Below are 25,759 nucleotides of genomic sequence, written 5' to 3' on the forward strand. Positions count from 1 at the left end.
GACAAAATCTCTCAGCATTTGCTTGTCTGTAAAGGATTTTATTTCTCCTTCGCTTATGAAGCTTAGTTTGGCTGGATATGAAATTCTGGGTTGAAAATTCTTTTAAGAATGTTGAATACTGGTCCCCACTGTCTTCTGGCTTGTAGGGCTTCTGCAGAGAGATCCACTGTTAGTCTGATATGGGCTTCCTTTTGTGGGTAACCCAACCTTTCTCTCTGGCTGCCCTTAACATTTTTTCTTTCATTTCAACCTTGGTAAATCCAAGATTATGTGTCTTGGGGTTGCTCTTCTCGAGAAGTATCTTTGTGGTGTTCTCTGTATTTCCTGAATTTGAACGTTGGCCTGTCTTGCTAGGTTGGGGAAGTTCTCCTGGATAATATCCTGAAGAGTGTTTTTCAACTTGGTTCCATTCTCCATGTTAATTTTAGGTACACCAATCAAACATAGGTTTGGTCTTTTCAGATAGTCCCACATTTCTTGGAGGCTTTGTTCGTTTCGTTTCTTTTTTTTTTAGAGTCTCGCTCTGTCACCCAGGCTGGAGTGGTGGCGCGATCTCGGCTCACTGCAAGCACTGCCTCCCAGGTTCACACCATTCTCCTGCCTCAGTCTCCCGACTAGCTGGGACTACAGGCACCCACCACCATGCCCAGCTAATTTTTTTGTGGGTTTTTAGTAGAGACGGGGTTTTACCATGTTAGCCAGGATGGTCTCAATCTCCTGACCTTGTGATCTACCCACCTCAGCCTCCCAAAGTGCTGGGATTACAGGCTTGAGCCACTGCGCCTGGCCTGTTCATTTTTCGTTCTTTTTTCGCTAATTTTGTCTTCACGCTTTATTTCATTAAGCAGATCTTCAATCTCTGATACCCCTTCTTCTGCTTCATCAATTCGGCTGTTGATACTTGTGCATGCTTCGCGAAGTTCTCCTAATGTGTTTTTCAGCTCCATCAGATCATTTATGTTCTTCTCTAAACTGGTTATTCTAGTTAACAATTCCTCTATCCTTTTTTCAAGGTTCTTAGCTTCCTTACATTGCGTTAGAACATGCTCCTTTAGCTCGGAGGAGTTTGTTATTACCCACCTTCTGAAGCCTACTTCTGTCAATTTGTCAAAGTCATTATCCATCCAGTTTTGTTCCCTTGCTGGCAAGGAGTTGTACTCCTTTGGAGAAGAGGTTTTCTGGTTTTTGGAATTTTCAGTCTTTTTGCGTTGTTTTTTTCTCGTCTTTGTGGATTTATCTACCTTTGGTCTTTGATGTCGGTGACCTTCAGATGGGGTTTCTGTGTGTACGTCCTTTTTGTTGATGTTGATGCTATTCCTTTCTGTTTGTTAGTTTTCCTTCTAACAGTCAGGCCCCTCTGCTACGTCTGCTGGAGTTTTCTGGAGGTCCACTCCAGACCCTGTTTGCCTGGGTATCACCAGCGGAGGCTGCAGAACAGCAAAGGTTGCTGCCTGAGGAACCCCACTTTTACGCAGAGGTAAAATCTACCAAGCATGTGGATTCTAAGGTTTCGTTTCAGCTCCAGTGGAGGCTGTGCTGTGTTAACCATGTATGCAATGGACACAGAAGGTGTGTGTGTGGCACTTGCCTGCATCTGCCACCCCAGCTCCAGATCCAACTCGAGCCAGGCCCTGCCTGCTTCTCCGAATACATCCTGCACTCTCTATGTCTCCTCACAGGGTAGTTCTGTGGTCTGCGGAGCCGCTATTGTGTGGGGTGATCTGACTTGGATTCCTGAGTACTTCCACTCACCACTGCTGCAGCTCTGAACAAATTTCCTTCCTATCTCATGCCTATGTCATGTCATACTCCTGTGTTTCCATCTTTCTGTGTACCCCATGGAACTTCCCCATTCTGCCCAGCACTATGTTCTGGGCATCCAAGTCCACCACTGCCATTAGAACATCATCTCCTTGAGGTGAGGAGTTCCTGTTCAGGGCCATCTGGAAGCTTCTGCACATGAGAGGCATTTAATAAATGTTTCTCCGATGACGTTTCCTATTATCAGTATCTGGGCCTTTCAGAGCCAGAAGAGGACTATTTAATTATTATTACTCTCATTTCTTAGTGAGAGGACCAGTGACTCTCCCAAGGTACAGCAACTGGTCTAAGGCACAGAGTCAACCAGAAAGCGGTTTTACCAACACTTTTGCCTTCCCAGCATAAATATTCTAAAGAAAGTAATTACTGCATTTTCCACAGATAGATGAACAGTTATCTGAAAAAGTAGAAGTGAGGGAAGGGAATAAAAAGGGGGAAAAAAATAAAAAGGCCAGGCACAGTGGCTCATGTCTGTAATCCCAGTACTTTGGGAGGCCAAGGCAGGCAAATCACGAGGTCAGGAGTTCGAGACCAGCTTGGCCAACATGGTAAAACCCCATCTCTACTAAAACTACAAAAATTAGCCGGGCATGGTGGCACACACCTATAGTCCCAGCTACTTGGGAGGCTGAGGCAGGAGAATCTCTTGAACCCTGGAGGTGGAGGTTGCAATGAGCCGAGATCACGCCATTGCACTCCAGCCTGGGCGACAAAGCGAGACTCCATCTCAAAAAAACAAAACAAAACAAAAAACAAAAAAGGAGGAAGAACCAGAATTTCTTGTTTTTGAAAAAAATCACACACTGAAGAATGACCGGACATGATGTCACGCCACTCACACAGGAAACCTCATGTATGAAACCTCACACGACAGCACTGCAGCTCTTTCGCTTGGTTAACTTGGGGACAGCCCTGAGACACGAGATCGGCCTTTATGGCCTTCTTCCCAGGCTGGTGGAAGATCAGGCTGCTCTGACTCCAGGCCAGCTGGGATTGGCGGGGCCTCTCAACACAGTCAAGAATGGCTAACGGCAGGCAGAAACATTTTGTGGCCTAATAAAGGATCAAAGAAATGTTCCTTACAGAGAGGAAATGAATTATCCACACATCCAGCTCCTTCATGTCTTTTGTTTGTTTGTTTTTGGCTCTTTGGCCTGTTTGGATAAAACATATTACACTGAGGAAGCATCAAAGAAAGTGAAACGACTGTGACATTTAAAGGGAACTCTGTCGGCTAGACAGAGCCCCATTTTGGGTTCAGCTCCAACTTCTCCCTGTTCTCTTTCTCCTGGCCATGGGGAGTATTCATCCACAGCTGACACAAGATTATCAGCAAAAGTTTTAACAAGAACCAGACCTTTCTCTTCTAATCTTTTCCCCAATCCAAAATGTCACGAAAAAACCTGAAAGAATATTGTTAGAATTTAAAAATACTCTGTTATTGTGTCCCTCATGCTGAAAAATGCACATCTAGGTATGAAAAACGCATAGACTGCTCTGTCAAAGACCACTACGTGATTGCACTTCCGTAGCAGAGGTCCCGTCTTTCCTTTCAGCTAAATTTAATCTGTTCTAAATTCTGAAAGTTATTGAGTCCTAAATACATTTATTTAGCAGGTCCTAACAATGAGCAGTTTATAGGCAATTGTGAAACATGACCACAAAGATTATTGGATGGGGGTCAAGTAATTTGAATTTCTCGAAAAACACAGATCACTCTTGACTGACATGAGTGATCAGTGGTATCATTTACTCAGAATGACTTGAGAGAATAGTAACATGGAATGAGAAGCTCCTTCTACCCTGAAGGAGGCACTTTTATAGCTATACAACCTCTACCCTACTCAGTCTCTGTGTGGCAAAACTAGTTTATCCTCCTCATGGCATCTACCTGAATTCATCTTATTTAAGTTAATTTGCTTATTTGTCTGTGGTCCCTACTAGAATGCAAATCTCATAAGAACAGTACCTCCACGGTTATTTCTATTCCCAGAGTTGAGAAGGTGCCTCATACAGTCAGTACTCATTGAGTGACTGAGGAGAAAAACAGCAGGAATATATTCTACAGCCAACACTCAAATCTGCGATCTTAGTTCTACACAGTCGTCCATTCACAAAACTCTGTCTCCTCGCACCTTTCCTCCACCTTCAACCTCTCCATGTTAATGCACGTTGGCTCCATTTACCAGTTAATGATTTAGTGATCCCATTGAGGAGCCAGGAGCTCCAAGGAACAGCCACTAAGAAGCACAGCACCCAGCAGAGCTGCGTGTGGAGGCAACCCGCACCTCCCTCTCCATGGGACCTAAATGGCCAGCATAGCACATGCTTCCTTCCTTCCCAGCCCTTCCTGTATTCCCAGCCCAGTCCAGACTAGACATCCTTCTGACCAGATGCTCACCCTAGCAAATCCCAACTGACGCCTCACATGGACGTCCCTTAGAGACCTACTGTCCTCTCAAACGCAGTTCTCCAAATGGCCTCATACCCCAACCCCCGAGTCCTGCTGCAACTTTCTCACTTTCAGATCCACACAGAATCCCTTTTAACCCCTCCAGTTATAGGAACAGAAGTTCAGTTTTGTCAACAGTAGCGATCCTGTCTCACCGTCTCATCAACAATGCCCATCCAGGTTCCCCCATCAGTGTCAACCACTTGCCAAACCCATCTCCTCCTTATCCTGTGACCTGCACCAAAGTCTCTTCCTAGCTAGCTAAGTCTCTTCCTCTATCCTACCTTTTGACAGCACTCTCAGGAACGTGGAAAAGGTTGCCCATGGCCCTTCTAGTCTGTGTCTACCATTGTTGGTGCTCTTTATTCTAGCCTAACCATCTACCGGTAGCCATACCTAAGATGTGAAACTACAGACTTTCCCTATTTACTGCACAGCTACAATGATCTCCACAATATCCCTCTTCTTGACTGTGTCCCTCAACTCCTCTACCACTTCCGTACTGGTTTCCCATGTTCTCTATGCAGCCTGGGGCTTAACTATCCATTATTTCAACAATGCAGTCAATACTCATTACCTCAGCTGGGTGCGGTGGCTCACGCCTGTAATCCTAGCACTTTGGGAGGCTGAGGCGGGTGGATTACCTGAGGTCAGGAGTTGGAGACCAGCCTGGCCAACATGGTGAAACCCCGTCTCTACTAAAAATACAAAAATTAGCTGGGTGTGGTGGCGCGTGCCTATAATCCCAGCTACTCAGGAAGCCGAGGCAGGAGAATCGCTTGAACCCCGAAGGCAGAGGGTGCAGTGAGCTGAGATTGTGCCACGGCCCTCCAACCTGGGTGACAAGAGCAAAACTCCATCTCAAAAAAGAACAAAAAAAGCCGGGCATGGTGGCTCACGCCTGTAATCCCAACACTTTGGGAGGCCGAGGCGGGAGGATCACCTGAGGTCCAGAGTTCGAGACCACCCTGACCAACATGGAGAAACTAAAAGTACTAAAAATACAAAATTAGCCGGGTGTGGTGGCACATGCCTGTAATCCCAGCTAATCCAGAGGCTGAGGCAGGAGAATGGCTTGAACCCGGGAGGTGGAGGTTGCTGTGAGCCGAGATTGCGCCATTGTACTCCAGCCTGGGCAAGAAGAGCGAAACTCCCTCTCTAAACAAACAAACAAACAAAACAAAAACAAAAAATACTCCTTGCCTCAACATTCTGACCTCCCATCAATTTTCTAGCCCAATCTTCCACCTACTTTGGCTGCATATTAGTGTCCTAACATCCTGGGACATTGGAAACTTGTATCCCAGATGAATTAAATTGGACCCAAGTCTCTGTCTGTGTCTAAAGTTCCTCATGTGACTCCAGCGTGCATCTAACAGTGTGAAGTGCTGCTGTACACTGACAGCTCTCAATGTCTCTCACTAGGAGCATAGTCCTGATCCAGTCCAGTGGTTCTCAGGGCCTGGATGCCCACGTCCTACCCCAGGGATTATGCTGACTAACTAGGGTACAGGCCAGCATTGGGGCATTTTCAAGTTCTCCCAATGACTCTAATGCACAGCCAAGTTCACAAGATGTCCTCAGCCCACCTCCACTCTTCCAATGCTACCGCCAGATTGGTCTTCAAGGGCAGCTCCAGTCCTATCCTTCCCCACAGTCAAAAATATATAATTTTTCCTCGTTTCCTGTTGAATTAAACATAAACTTCTCAGTCAAAAGTGGGAGGCTCTGAATTAGCTACCTCACATCCTCCCCTGCCCATAAGCTTCATCCAAACTGGGCAACTTGCTACTAACCAACCATTCAAATTCTTTTAGCCCTTGTTCTCCAATTAACCTCTGTCAACTCTGCCCGGTGAAATCCTATCCATCCTTCAAGGTCCTCTCAAATAAGGCTCCTCTATAGCACACTTCCTGATCTCCCTGTCCAAGAGCTGGGAGCAGCTGCTCACCTCGGCAGGCCCTGTGAGCCCCAGCGCACCATCTGAAGCAAAAGAGGCACTCAAAACAAGTTTCCAATTGTGTGTACAGCAGGTACACTTTTCTTTCTAGGTATTTTCTTGCTTCTACTCAGGAAAAACAGCTCCTCTCACAAATGCTGAATTTATAGTAAACATACGTAGTAAATATTGTCTAAACCAGTTACTAAAAAAGCTTCAATCCTGACACAATGAGAGGCTGCAGAAGTCAGAGGAATGCATGACTCAGAGTCCTACATAACTGAAGCCGTAAAAACAGTTATGGGAGATATGCTGTTAGGAGGAAACAGAACCGTCCTCAAGAATTCCTCATTAATTTGATAATGTAATTTAACAGTGAGGCACAAAATAGGAGTGAACATCTCTGGTCTAAGATCCTGGTGGCCTTCTGACTTCATCTTCTCCATCTACTCCGGGGCATCTTTTATTTATTTATTTATTTATTTATTTATTTATTTATTTATTTGAGATGGAGTCTTGCTCTGTCGCCCAGGCTGGAGTGCAGTGGCACAATCTCGGCTCAATGCATCCTCTGCCTCCCGGGGAGGTGATTCTCCTGCCTCAGCCTTCCATGCAGCTGAGATTACAAGCATGCGCCACATGCCCAGCTAATTTTTGTATTTTTAGTACAGACAGTGTTTCGCTATGTTGGCCAGGCTGGTCTCGAACTCCTGACCTCAGTTGATCTCCCCTCCTCTGCCTCCCAAAGTGCTGGTATTACAAGCATGAGCTTCTGCGCCCAGCCTAAGGGAGACTTTAGATTTAAGACAGAAGTATGTCAGGAGAGAGGAGGTAGCTTTAAATGAATGACTTCCTCTCATGGTAGGGTTCTCATTTTTTCACTTCCTGTTTCCTTCTCCCAACACTCAATTCCAGTTACCAGTGTAGTATGTCTCACCTGTGAAAATGTAAGACTCTAATGTCACTATATGTAGAATGTGCTAAGCACACACATTAAAATTGACTCCAATTCTGTTGCTAAGAAACTGCACAAGAAAAGGGTTTTCCATCCTCTTCATTTATAAAATAACCACTCTGTCTATGGGAGAACAAATGCAATCTCTCAAGTCCCCTTGTGCCTTGTTCTCATTTTTTAAATTAACAGAGAAAGATGATAGAGAGTGGCTGAAAGTGTATGCTATCTCCATTTTTTTCTACATACCCTTGAAAATGAGATGGAAACATGGCTTCAATAACCCACTGCTCTAGTATTTATTAATCTTTCGAGCTGAAGACTCCCCCCATTACTCCCCTTACTCGCCGCTCAAGCAAAAATGAAAAATATACCATCAAAAGTACTCTTCGATTTAAAAAGATTATCCCAAGCAGCCGGGAATAATTTAAGGTGTGTTTGTATTCAATGTGGGGTTACTTTCCAGGTCTCTGTATAGCCCGAATGCCTAAACACAGATGTGTGCACATGCACACGCGTGCACACACACACAGCCCTAAAGAACAGCACAAGGTATGCTGGCTTTTATTTTTTTAATCCAAAAGTAGGGCTGGGGATGATGAACGTAAAACAACGTACTGCTTAAAGACAAAAAGAAAAGAATAATCTTGCTAAACACAGAGAGCAAAATGGGCATATTAATTTCTTTGACCATAGCATAAAGAGAAAGCCTAGAAAGTAGTGAGCCGTGGATGTGAATGGAAAGGTCACAGTTGAATCTGTACATTTATCCCAGAGGCAACTTCTACTGACATGAACTACTGAAATACATTTTTGAAATATCTCTTCCTTTCTAATAAAATGCTTGTCCTATTTCATTTACTAAAGGATTTTAAAAATACATTTTTCTTTAGAGCTTGTTAAACAGTAGAATCTTTCTGCAAACTAATTGACAGAACTGACTGCCTTACACCAACTTTCCTGTGCATATAATTGATTTTTAATTTGCTGTCTCATTTCCGAAAGGACTTGAAAATAAACTCCACTCTATCCATACTATTGACTTCTATAAGCAAGGGTTTGGTTCAAAGGCTGATGGGAATTAACCACAGGAAAAATAGTCTAATTTTATTAATAGTTGAAATCTTAGGCAAATCTCACTTGAATCTACATTTTTCTTTTTTAATATTAAGGGCTAATTCTTACTATAGGTCACATTAAGAATACATAATATGGAGTAATATGTACATACGTATAATATATCAACATTTCTATTTCTCTTGTTTTTCCTACTCTCATATACAAATTTAGTTCTTCAGAAGAAACAGTACCAATGTCATTTAAAACTGGAGGAAGGGTGGTTAGTAGAATGAGATCCTACTGTGATTCAATTTAAAAAGTACTAAATACCTACTATGTGATGCAGTAGATACACTGTATCTTTATTTTGGGTTAATGGCAAAGGTTCCAAATGAATTGTAAAAATTTTCAAGTTATAATTTTAGAAATATAATTTCAATGTTCTGACTCAACTCACAGGTATGCAAACCTGCATACATAAGTTGACAATGACATAAAACCACGTACGTACATAAACAAAAACCAGAAGAGAGCAAGAAGCCAGCAAGTGAGACGACGAAGCCAGACACTGTGAGACTATGTGTTAGTGGTGAGGTTTTAAATTCCCTTTAATGATTTTAGGATGTTGTTTTAACAATTAAAAAAAAAAAAATCTGCACAAAATCCTAAAAAGAATAAGAAAGTGAAAAGGTTCATACTAGATGACCTACAAGACTCTCCTATCATCATTTTTTAATGACTACATAAAATGGTCAATAACTCTGGAAATTTTACCATTCCTAAAATAAATATAACTAAGCCTTCCCCTATATTGTGGATGTAAAATTTTAAAACAAAATCACCAAAATTATTAGTATCTGAAATCCATGTAACCATTAACTACAAGCTCTGAGAGCCTCTTTGTCATTGTCCTCTTTGCTGTTTTCACCTCCACAACCTCCTGCTGCTACTGGACCTTAACTGTGATTTTGCTGTGAATTCCATTTTTCCTCAGCTGCCACGCAAACAGTAAATAAAATTCATTGTATTTTTGCCCCACTAAGCAGCTCTGTCTTCTGGCACATTCAGACGCATGGCTTGAGAAGAGTGAACAATGAAAACAATGTTTTCTCAAGCAGACATTCCAAAAAGGGCATAACAAAGGCATCTGAAGATGCAAATACTTGTGTGTATTCTGTGTAAGTAATTCCTTGACTGGCCGCACGGGTTCACTGGATTACAAATATTTAGAAAATTACTTTGCCATCTCGTGTCAATTTTGAAAGAAAGATTTTCATTTATATTTATGATAGACTGAGCTTTAAATTGAAGGAAGATTTAGATGTTTTAAAATTTATGAACTTGTAAATAAATCCATGTACATGGCCAATTAAGGTTATCACCACCACAGATCAACTATCTTTGGATAAAAATCTCAGAGTTTATTTGTATCTAAGTTGTTCACCTCAATGTATTACATCAAAATTGATATAAAATATTTAATGGGTAGTGTATTTCAAGATAAAAGCTATAGTTACCCAAGATGAAATAAAAACATCCTCTAGTAACATGCTAAGCAACAGAACCTTCACTCGGTGCAACGCCTGGATTGCTGCGGTAAAAGCTAATTCAACATGAAAATAATTTTAAAAACCAAAACACAGTTAAGTGGATAGGAAGCAAAGAGTGAGAAGAATGAGTTGCACAGCTCAGTGGAGCACCCAATCTTACAACCTTGCAAGTCAAACCAAACTCCACAAGGAAAATGCAGGCCCTGAATTTTAAAAAGAATTCAATTAGCATCCCCAGTATTTCCATAATCAACAGCTGAATGCTAATTAAGAGCACAGCATCAGGCGGCAACGGAATCCCAGTGCAATAAGCACCAACACAACAGCAGCAAATGCTACCTTCAGCTCGCATGCATAAATAAACAGAATTAATAACTACCCAAGCATGGAAGGGTGACTTAATCTGTTTCGATTAGGTACAGCTCAGCCTGGGGCCTTTATGTTATATTTGAATGTGTTCATCATGTTTAATTAAAAACCTAATAATCTAGGGTTTTGTTTGTGTGGGTTTTTTTTTTTTTAATGTTTTAATCTGTATTTCCTCCTCTTTATCTTCCTAAGTTCTACCAATTGATGACTTCTTGAAAAGGAACAGTATTTTTAGCATAACAGATGTGAAACGAGTTAACTATCAATGTGACTCTCAGAGGCAGAAGGCAGCCATTTACTTTGGCTCCATCCTTGCCCATACCTTGGTATTTAAAGCTTCACAAACTGACCTAGCATTTCTTCCAAAATGCTTCTCTGATCGAAGTTTACTTAGCCTGAAAGACATGACCCAGGCTGGCTACCAAGGTGTTGCTCACAGACACTCGGCAAAAGCAGAATTCATTTGCAGTATCCAGTACAGAATTTGACAGAAATTGGCACATTTTGGCTTCAGTTCAAGATTTAAATTATCTCAGCCCCAAAGCAACTTCAATTAGGAACATCATACATGCACATTGTCAGAGAAATAAACTGAGAGTTTGAGATGAAAGGCCTCCTATTGTGTGATTCTGAGGTCTAAGATCTCCAGAATTCAGGATTATCTGAAAGACCTAGGAAGAAGAGGTTGGGTGATAGGAGGAGGAGGAGAAGGAAGAAGAAGAAGAAAGAGTTTAATGTGTGAGCTTTTTCCAAAAGTACTTTTATTATTATTATTATTGTTGTTTTTTGGAGACAGAGTCTCACTCCGTTGCCCAGGCTGGAGTGCAGTGCCATGATTACGGTTCACTGCAGCCTTGAACTCCTGGACTCAAGTGATTCTCCAACCTCAGCCTCCCAAGTAGGTGGGACTACAGGCACATGGCACTATGTTCAACTATTTTATTATGTTTTTAATTTTTTGTGGAGACAAGGTCTTGCTGTGTTGACCAGGCTCCAAAAGTAAAATTTTTAAGGTTGGTTTCTGAGGCATTTAGAAGTTTTCCTCTTTAATGTGCTGATTCATAACTATTAACAATTACAAGTTTTAAAATGCTGGATTGAAGACACTCAATTATAGTGAAGAACTTTTTAAAAGGATTACCTTGAACAAAGAGTCATCAACATTCTTCAAGCCTCTTATATGGAGAGAAATTATCTTCATCATTAAGTCCTCACCCTTAATAAGTTTACAAACTTGGAGGACAATCAACTCGGAAATAAAATCGCAAGGAATAAACAGCTGGGAATCAGAAGTCAGCAAAAGGAGGCAGAGGATGAACTGCCAGTGAGCGACGCGCACAGAGGAGACAGTGTGAAGAGGGAGCACTATCCGAGGGATGGGCCAGGAACCTAACTGAGCCTGGAGAATGAGCAGGCTCTGCACTGGCACGAGAGGTTAGTTTCTTCACAGAGCAGCAGGCCTGCCAGGCCCAGGGGGTCCAGAGGCCCAGCCTGTCCGCTGAACAGCAGGGAACTCACACCTTCGGGTGCTTATTTCATCAACCCTCTAACGGAGCAGCTGCTTCAAAGTATTCATGTAAATGCCGAGGAAAACCCATTCATCAAGACTGTTGTAGTCAGATCAGACACTGGGTAGTTAGAACAAATTAACACACCAGTGGCAGCGAAGTTTAATAATAACTAGCCAGGCATTGTGGCTTGCCTGTAGTCCCAGCTGCTCAGAGGCTGATGTGGGAGGATCACTTGAGCCCAAGAGTTTGAGTCCAGCCTGGGCAACATAGCAAGATCCCCATTTCTTAAAAAATAGTAATGATAATAAAAATAATTAGAATGTTCCAAGTATACAGAAAACCGGGAGGAAAAAAGGGAGATAGGCCCATGTACTTATGTTAGCTGGGACACATTTGTTTTGCTTATTCCTGTGATTCCTGAAGTGAGAAAATGTGGTAAATTCAACAGAAGGGGGCCACATGAACACAGCAGGTGTTTTTTCACAGCCAAAGCCAGGCGAGGGTAAAGAGGGGACTGCCTTGTTGCCACATAAATCTCTTCAAAGATTTGATTTGGATCCATTCACCAGAAGCTTCCTTCAACCTCTCAATTATTCAGTCTGTCTCTCTTCTTCACTGCTGAGGTTTTCAAAGTGAAGCTTCACTTCCTACACATAAGGGAACCATTTGATCCTTAGGCTCTGCAAGGGCTGGACGACTGCCAAGACATTTCTCAAACCAAGAAGCAAACATGATAAAAATGACCCCAAACAGATACGGATGTATGCAGTTAAGGATCATTATTCCATACTCAAAATATTCACCACTTTGGAGTCATGTTTTGTTTTTCAAAATAAAGCAAGGCTGTTTCTGATGTGCAAGGCTTCCCTCTCAGCTCACAGCTACAAATCCCCAAGTAGCAGCAATGGGGAGACAATCAACAGCTGCCTGATGTTACAAGCAGGCGCTTCAGGAAAAGGAAAGCAGCTTTCCCTTCAGCAGGAAGAGAGGACTTTGGCTGTGTATTTTTAAAATTCCAGAGGGAATGAAAGGTCACAAGAGAAATTAAAGAAGGGAGAGAGGAGAGCCATGGCTGGCGAGGGGCTGGGAGGCATTAGTGAGGAGTGGGAGGGTGGGAGACCAAGAAGAGGCAGAGAGGTGGGGAAAGAGAAAGGATGCCAAAGGGCATGGAGACTGAAGAGAGAGGAGATGGCCAGGAACTGAGGGAGAGACAGAAGCAGAAGCAGCCACGGATTGCAAGCTGACAAGGCCCTGGGGCTGCCGAGGCCAGGCTGAGAGTAATGAAGGCAATCTCACAAAGTGTGGTTAAATGACCACAGTCTATACACTTGTTCCATCCTTTTCATCTCCTTATGTGTTTCTTCCACACAGGCTTTTTGCAGAATTTTAGAATCTTGTCAATCGGATCTCTTATGCACTCCTCACATAAAGAGGCTTACTGTAAAAAAAAGAGTATCAATATGACTTCTCAAAACTGAATTTAATGTTGTCTAAACATTTTAAAATGTTTAAGACGTTTCTTTTTATTAATCATGTAAGATTTATATATATGTGTGTGTGTGTATATATATATATTTTTTTTAAAAAAACACAGCTTCATCAACTCCGTAAGTCTGATACAATTAAAGTCTTAAGGGACTATTCAACAAGCACTCCATTACCAAACCCTCCGGGCCATTTCAGTGCATCTCAGCTCCGCCTGGCTTTTCCCATTCCTCAGCCCTCACCTACCCTCACCCACAGCCATTCTAGGAGCAAATTCTCTTTTCTCTACCTTCAAGGTGCAGCCTGGATCTCACTGCTTCTTATCATGACCACTGCTGCCACACCACCCAGCCACCAGTCCCAGCCTCGTGTGCAGCAGCCCCCGGAGACCACCCGACTCAGGGGCCAGAGTGAGCCCCACTGTCAGAGCCAGTCACTCCTCTGTTCAGAAGCTGCTCATGTGGGGCACATCACCACGCCCTGACGGCAGGCCAACAGGCCACACCTGATCTGCCCTCTCTGGGACACCCCTCCCACAAGCCCACCACTCGCCTCTCCCACCAATCCCCTCCTTGCTGTGCTGGAGAAACACTCCTGCCTACTTCTTGAACATGCCAAGCATGCTTTCACCTTAGGGCCCAGAATTCTCTAATATCCAAAAGGCTGCCTTCCTCACTTCACTAAGGTCTCATCTAAATGTCACTTACTTACCAGGGCTTTCCTGATCCTCCCTTAGCTAAGATAGTACCCCACCCAGCTGATTCTCCCTCATTACCCTATTCTGCATCTGCTTCACCATCCCCTGACACATACTCATTTACAAAGGTCTACCCTCTTAAAACTTAAGACTCACAAGGAGGGACAACACCTGGCGCACAGCAGGCACTCAGTAAATATTGCTGAATCAATGAAAGAGCGGGATCAGGAAAGCACATACAATTTCTAAACATTCTTTGTTAGCATATTTTAAATACAGGAGAGGAACTTGCAATCAATAGGTGTATTAGTGCCAGCCTTCATTTAAATTTCACTCGACCTGAAAGGCAAATGTCAAGCGGTAAACATTCATACTGAAGACTATATTTGCAAAAGCACAAGAATTCTGTAAGTCGTTTACAGCAATGCCTTTTACAAGTCACAAGATGGAGATGTAGCTTCATTAAAACTGTCTGCTGGATGGGAACCCATGGGTTTGCAAGGCCGTATTTGTGGGCACATTTCTCTCTCCCCACTTCTTTCAACAGGCCACAGCAACACAATCAATATGTAAAATCCACGGTATTTATTTAATCAACTCTCTGCTTCCCACTTGTAATCAATGTCCTTTAGGAGGTCAGGGGTCTTATAAACCCTATACAAACAAGTCACCAAGCCAAGCATGGTGGAGCATGCCTACGGTCCCAGCTACTCAACAAGCTGGGGCAAGAGGACTGATAGAGCCCAGGAGTTCAAAACCAGCCTGAGCAACACAGCAAGACCCCCTTTTCTAAAATAATTACGATTAAAAAAAAAAGACGAGTCACCAACCCTACTTTAGGTTATATGTCCACGGGTTTTAACATGCTGTGTCTTTAAATAGGGAGGTATCACAAGCTAGACTGCACCAAAAACGAATTCGAATTAACTTTTTTTAGGAGTAACTATCAATTTCTCCTTTCTTTCCATGAAACCTGGACAATCTTTCCCATCATCTATGAAGTCTAATCTTACTAAAATCAAGTCTTTCTGTACAATTATGAGGCTGAAGGCCCCATCCTCCTGCCTGGTGCTGCCACGGACAGCCATTCTGCATGACTGAAGCTTCTGCTTGAGTCTCTTTCCCTGAGCAGCAGGGAGGTCACACACTGAGAAGCCGGTGGCCCGATGCCCCAGAGCACAAGGCGAATGCTGGTTCCTGCTCACCACTTCGTCCTCAGTCCAGCACTTCTCGATGAGCTTGGGCACAGGCTTCTTCACCAGGCGCTGCAGGGCTTTGCCAGCATCATAACCGCTTTCATGCAGCTAAAACAACAAAAATTTTAGTTAGTTAACTGCACCAAATAACAGACAGGACACAAATCAATAAAAGGCAAGCTCCACATTGACTTTCTCTCACAGGAGAGTCAGGAAAGGGGCACTGAGACTCCATCATTTCAGTACACACGGGAATTTGTTCTCATTCAAGACCATCCTATCCCAACCCCTATTCTACTCGCTCTGGGAGAGGGAGACAGCCAAGGTAGAGAGTATTTTGGCAAAAGTAAGAATAGGATACCCCTATATTCCCATAAAACAAACATTTAGGGAATGTTTGGCCCTGCCCAGTGCTCAGGACATTCTATGTAATCATTATCTTACCTAATCCTGTGGGGAAAGTATTCTCTCATTTAATCTATGGTTTAGGAGCTATCATCGCCCTATTTCACAGATGAGGAAACTGAGGCACAGAAAGATCAAGTAAAGGTGTTCACCACACTGAGCCAGCAGGTGGTGAAGCCAAGACTCCAACCCAGCCAGGAGGACCCCTACTCTTGCCTCATTCTCCGCAAAGCAGCATAAAGTCATACTTGATTATGTTCTTTCTTTTTAGCATTTCTTAAGTTTTTCAACTGTGCTAATTTCACACACACAAAAAAATTTAAAGTGTCTAAAATTTAAGAGCTTTTTAAAGAACGTAAGTCTGTGATAGTATGCTAGTTTTTCAGTACATATGAATAAAGATGCAGGTTTATCTACATATTCCCTTTAGGACCAGACTTGTTTCTTGTCAACGCTAATCAACTTTTCTCATCCTGCATCTTTTCAACCCTGTGTAGTGTCTGGCACCATGGACCCCTTCCCACCTTGCAAAGATGCTCCAGACACTCCTAGTTTCTGAGTTCCAACTTGCAGATGATGTAGAGAAACAGCAGGTGCAAAGATCCTCTCTTGCTTTATCTACCCCACCATACTGAGGCTGTCACTCAGAATTCTCATCGGAAATCTTTCCTTTACACGTCTAGTCTTCTGACACAAAGAATGATTTTGTCTAAGACTTGTATCTCCAGTGCTGAACACAGTCCATAGTATAAGGTAATACTCCAGAAAAACTTGCTAACTTCCTAAATAAAATACTAGATTCTGGGACACAGCAGTAAACAACACAGAAATCCCTGTTCTTATGCAGTGGACATTCTGATCTTTTCACTCGTGCTTCAATCTCTTATTTCAGCAATGAGCCAGCATTTGTTGAACATTCAGGACAAGTAAAGCTGAACATTCAAGACATGTAAAGAACAAATCTTATTAAGTCACAGTCCTTATTTCCAGGAAACTTACAAATTGGTACGGATACAAAACATACAAAATGACAAGATCAAGTAGGTTGTAATAATTACTCTCCCTTCGGTTTAGGCAAAGACCTATGGAATCACAAGAGGAGAGAGCCATGTGTTTCCTCTTTCTAACAGAAGACTCAGGAGGACATGCAAATGCCTTCCTGGCAACTGCTGGAGCCCCTGGGCTGGGCACACAGTAAGCTGGCAGTGGTAAATATTTGTTGAATGAAATCAATAAATAAATGCTGAAACACACACTGCAAGTCTCTCTTCCAACTATTTAACTGCTAACGAAAGGAATATCACAAACATTCATTTTCTTTTTTTTTTTTTTTTTTTTTTTGGGACGGATTTTTTTTTTTTTGCCCCGGGTGGGGGGGCGTTATTTGCTCTCTGCAAGCTCCGCCTCCCGGGTTCACGCCATTCTCCCACCTCAGCCTCCAGAGTAGCTGGCACTACAGACGCTCGCCACCACGCCCGGCTAATTTTTTGTATTTTTAGTAGAAACGGGGTTTCACCATGTTAGCCATGATGGTCTCGATCTCCTGACCTTGTGATCCACCCGCCTTGGCCTCCCAAAGTGTTGGGATTACAGGCGTGAGCCACCGCGCCTGGCCCAAACATCCATTTTCAATGCTTATTCAGCAAAACAGAAAGCATTAAAAATTTGAATTTCCAGAGCATTCTCACAGTTTAGAGGACATTAACTTATTTTAAATCAAGACTGGGAAGTCCAGGCTGTACATGAGCTATAACAATAAATCAACTACCTTAAAACAAAAGACCTGCCACAATGATCAACACTGGATCCCACTTGGGAGTGGTGGCGCAATGAGTAAATATTAACTTATCGATTTTTATTATTATTTATCATTAGACTAATTTATCACTATCATTAGACTCTTTTAAAAATAAAATACTACTATGATTTGCAAATGTTTGAAAACTATCCAATCTAGCCTTCTTTCAGAGGTATAAAAAGATCTGAAATAAAGTCAGATTCTCATACTTTGCTTAATATTCTCATACTTTGCTTAATAACAAATAATACTTTTTAAAATATTCTCATACTTTGCTTAATAACAAGCAGACATTTGTCAAGTTCTGTAATACAATGCGGATTTATAATCACAGGTCAACGTGGATGGGAACTGAATGATAGAAAGAATTACATGCCTATTTAATGCAAAAAGCACACATTTTATTTATTTATTTTTTTTATTTTTTATTTTTTTTTTTTTGAGACGGAGTCTGGCTCTGTCGCCCGGGCTGGAGTGCAGTGGCCGGATCTCAGCTCACTGCAAGCTCCGCCTCCCGGGTTTACGCCATTCTCCTGCCTCAGCCTCCCGAGTAGCTGGGACTACAGGCGCCCGCCACCTTGCCCGGCTAGTTTTTTGTATTTTTTAGTAGAGACAGGGTTTCACCGTGTTAGCCAGGATGGTCTCGATCTTCTGACCTCGTGATCCGCCCGTCTCGGCCTCCCAAAGTGCTAGGATTACAGGCTTGAGCCACCGCGCCCGGCCAAAGCACACATTTTAGTGATAATTTGAAACTAAATGAAGTTGATCAAATCATAAATTTCTAATGAAAAGCTCATGACAAAATTAACAACTTTTATAAGAGGTAATTATACTGTATGGGGTAATTAATTATAAGAAAAGTGTGAGGCTAGGCACAGTGGCTCACACCTGTAAACCCAACACTTCGGGAGGCTGAGGTAGGAAGATTGAGCTCAGGAATTCAAGACTAACCTGGGCAACATAGTGAGACCTCATCTCTACTAAAAATTTAAGAAATTAGCTGGGCGTGGTGGCATGTGCCTACAGTACCAGCTGTAGTCCCAGCTACTGAGGAGGCTGAGGTGAAAGGACGGCTTGAGCCTGGGAGGATAAGGCTGCGGTAGCCTTGATCACACCACTGCACTACAAGTCTGGGTGACAGAGTGAGACCCTGTCTCCAAAAAAAAAAAAAAAAGGAAAAGCGGGAAAAACTATGGACTTTGGAGTCAAACTGCCTGGATTCCAACTCCAGCTCTAGTATTTACTAGGTACATGACCTTGAGAGAGTTACTTATCATTTTTGTGCCTTAATTTTGACATCTTTAAAAATGGATAAAACAAGGCCGGGCGCGGTGGCTCAAGCCTGTAATCCCAGCACTTTGGGAGGCCGAGACGGGCGGATCACGAGGTCAGGAGATCGAGACCATCCTGGCTAACACGGTGAAACCCCGTCTCTACTAAAAAATACAAAAAACTAGCCGGGCGAAGTGGCGGGCGCCTGTGGTCCCAGCTACTCGGGAGGCTGAGGCAGGAGAATGGCGTGAACCCGGGAGGCGGAGCTTGCAGTGAGCTGAGATCCGGCCACCGCACTCCAGCCTGGGCGACAGAGCCAGACTCAGTCTCAAAAAAAAAAAAAAAAAAAAGGATAAAACAATAACATCAACCTCTTAGGGATATGTGAGGATAATATTAGAAAACATATGTTAGCTACATCTTTTAAAAAGAAAAGAAAAAAAAAAAAAAAGAAGAAGAATTGGCCTCATCTCAAGTTTGATCAACTTTCCAGATTACAGAGTAGTCTTCTCAGAGACAGAAAAAATTTTGTTAAGCTATAAACAAAAACCACTTATGTGTCACATCAAATTACCCAGGTTAAATGAAATTTGATTAAAACTCTGGTATCACATACAGGAAAAATTTTGATTTTTAACATCTTGGCTGGGTGCGGTGACTCACGCCTGTAATCCCAGCACTCTGGGAGGCTGAGGTTGGTGGATCACAGAGTCAGGTGTTCAAGACCAGCCTGGCCAACATGGTGAAACCACATGTCTACTAAAAAACTACAAAAATTAGGCAGGCATGGTGGCAGGTGCCTATAATCCCAGCTACTTGGGAGGCTGAGGCAGGAGAATCACTTGAACCCAGGCGGCAGAGGTTGCAGTGAGCTGAGATGGTGCCACTGCACTCCAGCCTGAGAGACAGAGTGAGACTCCGTCTCAAAAAAATAATAATAGTAATAAGAAAAATAAAATCTTACGTGCCTGCTACCAGGAAATTGCTCATAAGAACATAAAGCCCACTCCAAAAGCAAACTGCTGAGTGGATGAAGTTCAATAAAATATCATTAATCCCTCCGGCATTCCGGCCTTCTGGTGAACCAAGAAGAGCTTTAAACTCTAGCTGGAAGAGATGCTTCCACTGAAGTGCTGAACATCTCGTTAAGGTTGTTCCGTTTACAGACAGCACGGCTGCAGCTGCACAATGCCCCTCAGCTGAGTTTCTAGTGATGAGCTTGGCATTCACACTTCCTTCACAAAACTTTATTTCAGATGGCAGTTTCTCCTGAAGAAGCTATTCCAATAACATGGTAACTCGAGCTTCCTTCCCTACTCTATTCTCTAAATAATGGAGGATTCTCTCCTTTTGTTTGACCTGTTTGTCTGGCTGCCCTCTTAAAATATCCCTATTCCTTAAAAAAAAAAAAAAAAAAGTCCCTATTCCTGACTTTCCGATGATACCAGTAAGTACTGAGAGTCCCTACCTGTCCTCACCCCTACACAAAGATACATCTGAAAAGTAAAAAGTGTGGGATTATTTACCCAAAGTGATACATTTTTTTCTTTTCTTTTCTTTTGGAGACGGAGTCTCATTCTGTTGCCCAGGATGTAGTGTAGTGGTGCAATCTCAGTTCACTGCAATCTCCGCCTCCCAGTTCAAGTGATTCTCCTGCCTCAGCCTCCCGAGTAGCTAGGATTCCAGGCACCCGCCACCAAGCCCAGCTAATTTTTGTAATTTAGTAGAGATGAACAAGTTGGCCAGGCTGGTCTTGAACTGACCTCAGGTGATCAACCCACCTCCAAAGTGCTGGGATTACAACAGGCGTGAGTCACCATGCCCGGCCCCAAAGTGATGAAATATTTCTTCAATGGATGAAGAATATTATTGCGCTATCATCAGTATGTCACAGGGGCAAGTATAAAACTTGGTCAAGTGGCTGTTCTGGTGTGCCCTCCTCCTTAGGGAACCTAAGGGACTTTTTCTCCTTAGGGAACCAAGGGGACTTTTTCTAAAGGGGCACTATCTTCTTAATGTTATAGACATTGACTTCTACCTTGTAGAAATCTTGTCTGAGAAAATTCCAAGACAGAGTTTTACATCTTTAAAGAAATACTTTATATCTTTTTTTTGGAGACAGAGTCTCGCTCTGCCACCAGGCTGGAGTGCAGTGGCGCAATCTCGGTTCACTGAAACCTCCACCTCCCAGGTTCAAGCGATTCTCCTGTCTCAGCCTCCCGAGTAGCTGGGACTACAGGCGCGCCACCATGTCCAGCTAATTTTTGTATTTTTAGTAGCGATGGGGTTTCACCATGTTGGCCAGGATGGTCTCGATCTCTTGACCTCATGACCAAGTGTTGGGATTACAGGTGTGAGCCACAGTGCCTGGCCTGTCTTTTTATTAAAGATACACTTTTAACATACTAGAAGTTGTTATGGCCCACACAGCTTCCTAATAGGGAAACTTACCTTTACAACATTTAAGGAAAATTACTGGTGATCAGGACATTTTTCTTTCCTTCAACACATTTATTGAGTGTTCAACTATGCCAGGCACTCTCCTAGGTGCTGGGATATATCAAATAGCCCTTCTTTTTTTCTCTCTTTGAGACAGAGTCTTGGCTCTGTCTCCCACGCTGTTAGTGCAGTGGCACGATCATGGCTCACTGAAGCCTCAATGTTCTGGGCTCAAGCAGTCCTCCCACCTCAGCCACCAAAGTACTAGGACAGTTGTGCACCACTCCTAATTTTTGATGGAAATAGGGTTTTGCCATGCTGCCTGCGGTTGCTGTTTTTTTGGGTTTTTTTTTGAGAAATAGTTTCACTCTGTTGCCCGAGCTAGAGTGCAATGGCACAATCAGCCCACTTTCGCCTGAATTCCTGGGCTCAAGCAATCCTCCTGCCGCAGCCTCCCAAGTAGCTCAGCTTACAGGCCTACGCCACCACGCCTGGCTAATTTTTTTTATTTTTTGTAGAGACGGACTCACTATGCCGCCTAGTGTGGTCTCAAACTCCTGGGTTCGAGTGATCTTCCTGTCTAGACCTCCTAAAGTGCTGGGATTATAGGCATGAGCCACTGCACCTGCCCCAAATAACTCTTCTTAAAAGGAGTTTGCTTTCTGGATGATTATGAAGATTTTCTTTCTTTTTCTTTTTTTTGAGACAGAGTCTCACTCCTGTTGCCTAGACTGGAGTGCAGTGGCATGATCTTGGCTCACTACAACCTCTGCCTCCCGGATTCATGTGATTCTTCTGCCTCAGCATCCCGAGTAGCTGGGACTACAGAGGCGCACATCACCACGCCCAGCTAATTTTTGTATTTTTAGTAGAGATGAGGTTTCGCCATGTTGGCCAGGTTGGTCTTGAACTCCCGACCTCAGGTGATCTGCCCACCTCAGCCTCCCAAAGTGTTGGTATTACAGGCATGAGTCACTGCCTCCAGCCAAAATTTTTCTTTAGATGAGGATAATGTTCAAGAAATAATGCTCAAGAAAGAGCTAAACTGGATATTTCAACTATATTCCTTACATAAAGTAGAACTGGTAAATTTATCAAAACACTGGCTATCTTAAATTTCTAAAAATTATCCTTAGAAACATTCCCCTCTAATACAACATCAAGTTCTGAAGGATTACCATAATTTCATATTGTGAAAAACATTACATAGATTTCAAATTTTAAACACCTGATCATGACCACACAGCTACGTCTACAGTCAGGAAATTAAACACAGGCTTCCCAATACTGCTAAGGTAAAATGTCCTTTAATGTGAATAAGATTTTCTACCATTTCCCTAAGAAGGCTGTTCAAAATAAACTGCAATGAAGATGGGGAAAAAAGAAACACCTCTCAAACGTCTTACAGCTTCACTTTGTAGCCACAGAAAAGCAATTAAAGCAAGATATTTAAACCTTTCTGTCCATTTTGCAGCCAAGCCAGGCTGGTAAAATCTGGGATTAAATGCAATTTTAATGTAGAGTACAGAGAACTGTACATTTTGGAGCTACTGGAAAAAGATCAGTACAAAAAGCAGGGACCAATATAAAGCATCCTGACTCAGTGAGCTTCCAATCTTTGAAAGCTAAGGAAGGGAGAAGCACTTAGATCTTTTGCCACCCCCATGCAGTCACTATAGCAGGATGTCATTTAGCAGAAAGCACTTTCAAATTCATTACCACAGGTGTGTGGCAGTGGTGGGTTTCCCCCCCCCCCCCAAATCCAATGATCAAGGAAACATTTACTTGAAAATCTTTCCGCCTCTTTTCCACATCACTAAACTGCATGACTGCACTTCTACCCAAATAAAACCTGTCTTCCCTAAACCACAGGTCAAAACCTAAGATTTATGATTAGGGAATCCTGTAACAAAATAGTGATTTCTTCAACAATCCACCAGCCTTTCAAGTCATTCCATCTCAGAACTATCCCTGTTTTGGTGTTTTCTATCAATTGGCCTTTGGTCTCTGGGTGTGCTCCATGGAATCCTCTGAGATGTGATCTTTCCTTCGTTTTTGATTGTTCACTGTGAAAGAAGAAACGTAAGTGAACTCTTTCCCTATGTGGTGTCTAGCCCTCTTCTGCCACACCTTCTGCAGCAGAAGTCCTTGGTGTGCTTGAGATCTAGCAGGACATTCCAGCCTCAGAGGCAGGCTGCTCACACCATATTCTCTTTGCTTCCATTCATTCAACCAAGAGTTACACCAAGCAACTCTGAAGGCTAGCAATGGGGAGGGATACGGTGGTGTGCAAAGACAGGCATGCATGAACTATGCAAAGTGGACTTCGTAGGGGATTCTAGTGCTAAAAACAATAGTAACTTCTGAATAACAAACACTTCATTTGGCTCCACTATAACAAAAGCAACCACTGCACTGATTCATCCAAAGCCAAAGACACTGTGCCACAGTAACTGGATATATTTAGCTAGTTGCATAAAAAACTCTCAGTAACTAACTCTATGTGCTACAATAAATTATCAACTTGTCAATACCTTCTGCAGCCTAGTGAAAATACACAGGATGTGAGGCAAGTGACAGATTCTTGCCAAGAGCCCTGTCCCAAACCAGCTGAGTTGAGGTTTTCATCTGTTAAATGGGCCTAACACCACCAGCCCTCAGCTGTGTCACAGAACAATGGAAAGTGCTAAATGAGACAAAATGTGTCAAGATACTCTGAAATGTAAAATAGCTGTAAGCTGTACAGTGATATCATCATGGGGAGTAATACTTCAGATACATGGCTCTCACCTAACACTATTCAAACAAGAGGTTCAATTGAGCCAACAATGCCACTAGTCACTACACATCTGCAATTGTCTTACTACAGCCTCTGACCTCCTCCTGATTAGCAGAAGGAAAGGATCATGCTACAAGAAAAACATTTCTGCATAATTGCCCAAGTTAAATCTGCTACTCTCACTCTGCCTGACAAATTATTCCATGCTTATTACTTTCTATAATTTAATATATATAAGTGCTTTACTGGCAAGCTTCTCGAAAGAATAAATAATACTTAATGACGGCCTACAGTTTAATTAACTCATGATTGAACTTCTCTCATGGATTGCTGTAAACATTAAATTATATCCTTCCTCAAAGCTACCATGGATAAAAATCTTGTTTAAAGCTTTAACTCTCTTGCCTAAACAATTCTGAAATTCCAGCAGATCTGTATGTTGGGCAGAGGTGGGGGAATCCACCTTAATGCATGGTTTTAAAGTGTGTTATTTTATAGAGCAAGGATGAGGCCTTAATTTTAATAAGATTGAAAATGTGCACATGTCCAAGCACCTCATTAATATTACAGCAGTCATTAAACATCTCTAGGTCTCAGGCAGTCTTATTAGCATAAACTCTGCGTATTACCACAAGGTTTCAAGTTTCTATTCTGGCTTCTCAGCTACCATTTTCTGTCTGCGTGAGGTTGCAAATAAATTTTCCTTTTGGCATGGCTCAGCTGTCAGGCACCTCTGTTCTATAATGAACCCATGAATTACACCTCCCTGCTCTGACATCTCTGGTCTCACACATCAAAATATTGTTCTTCAATTGTAATTTATAACTTAATTTAAATGTCCCTTTTCCTGTGACCTTTTTAGATCAAATGGCATTGCATCTGGCAGTTTCTACTACGCCAAAGCATACTTTTCAAATACAGCCATTATAATAACTATATAAAAAGCCTACTTAAGTTTGACTGCATTCAGGCTAATTAAATAATTCCAGTCCACTAAGAACAATATCACACATCAAAGTATTTTGTTATACAAAATACCTGTTTATATATCACAATAAACTGTCAAAATAACTGAAAAAGGAAAAAAGGAAGGATTTGGAATAAATCTTAAAATTCTTCATATAGTTTTAATTAATTATTTCAACTATTAAGATAAGTGAGAAAGACCTTGCTGAAATATGTTCAAAACAAAGTTTAAAAATTTCTTGGCCAGGCGCGGTGGCTTACACCTGTAATCCTAGCACTTTGGGAGGCTGAGATGGGCGGATCACCTGAGGTCAGGAGTTCGAGACCAGCCTGGCCAACATGGTAAAACCCCGTCTCTACCAAAAATACAAAAATTAGCCAGGCATGGTGGCACATACTTGTAATCCCAGCTACTTGGGCGGCTGAGGCAGAAGAATTGCTTGAACCTGGGAGGCGGAGGTTGAAGTGAGCCAAGATGGCGCCACTGCACTCTAGCCTGGGTGACACAGCAAGACTCTGTCTTAAAAAAAAAAAAAAAAAAAAAAATTCTTGGCTGGGTGTGGTGGCTCACACCTGTAAACCTGTAATCCCAACATTTTGAGAGGCCAAGATGGGCAGGTCACTTGAGGTCAGGAGTTTGAGACCAGCCTGGCCAACATAGTGAAACCCCATCTCTACTAAAAAGAAATATAAAAACTAGCTGGGCGTGGTGGCGTGCGCCTGTAATCCCAGCTACTCAGGAGGCTGAGGCAGAAGAATCCCTTGAACCCGGGAGGTGGAGGTTGCAGTTAGCCGTGATCACGCCACTGCACTCTAGCCTGGGCAAAAAGAGTGAGACTCTGTCTCAAAAAAAAAAAAAAAAAAAAAAAAACAAAGAAAGAAAAAAATTTCTTATAACCATAATTCACAAATATGAATACATTTCATTTATACCTCTGTCATCGATGACCTAGTGCCAAACATATGAAACACATAAATGTTAAAAAAAACTAGACTTGAAACTAAGAGCACAATGTTTATTTTTATTTGGCCACTATCATTTCAAATAATGCTATTAGGTACCAGAGAG

General features: G+C 42.5%; 1 protein-coding gene across 9 annotated transcripts in view; it reads right to left on the minus strand.

Annotated features, from left to right (window-relative positions):
- RERE (arginine-glutamic acid dipeptide repeats) overlaps positions 1-25,759 on the minus strand; it is a 465,254-nt gene that overhangs the window by 91,301 nt on the left and 348,194 nt on the right. For all 9 annotated transcript variants that reach the window (XM_017956872.3, XM_017956875.3, XM_017956864.3 and 6 more), the window contains one exon: positions 15,041-15,139. In XM_017956872.3, coding sequence (XP_017812361.1) covers positions 15,041-15,139 — 99 coding nt within the window. The remainder of the gene's footprint in view (positions 1-15,040; positions 15,140-25,759) is intronic.

This window comes from Papio anubis, chromosome 1 (genome assembly GCF_008728515.1).
Source record: "Papio anubis isolate 15944 chromosome 1, Panubis1.0, whole genome shotgun sequence".
Classification (NCBI taxonomy): domain Eukaryota; kingdom Metazoa; phylum Chordata; class Mammalia; order Primates; family Cercopithecidae; genus Papio; species Papio anubis.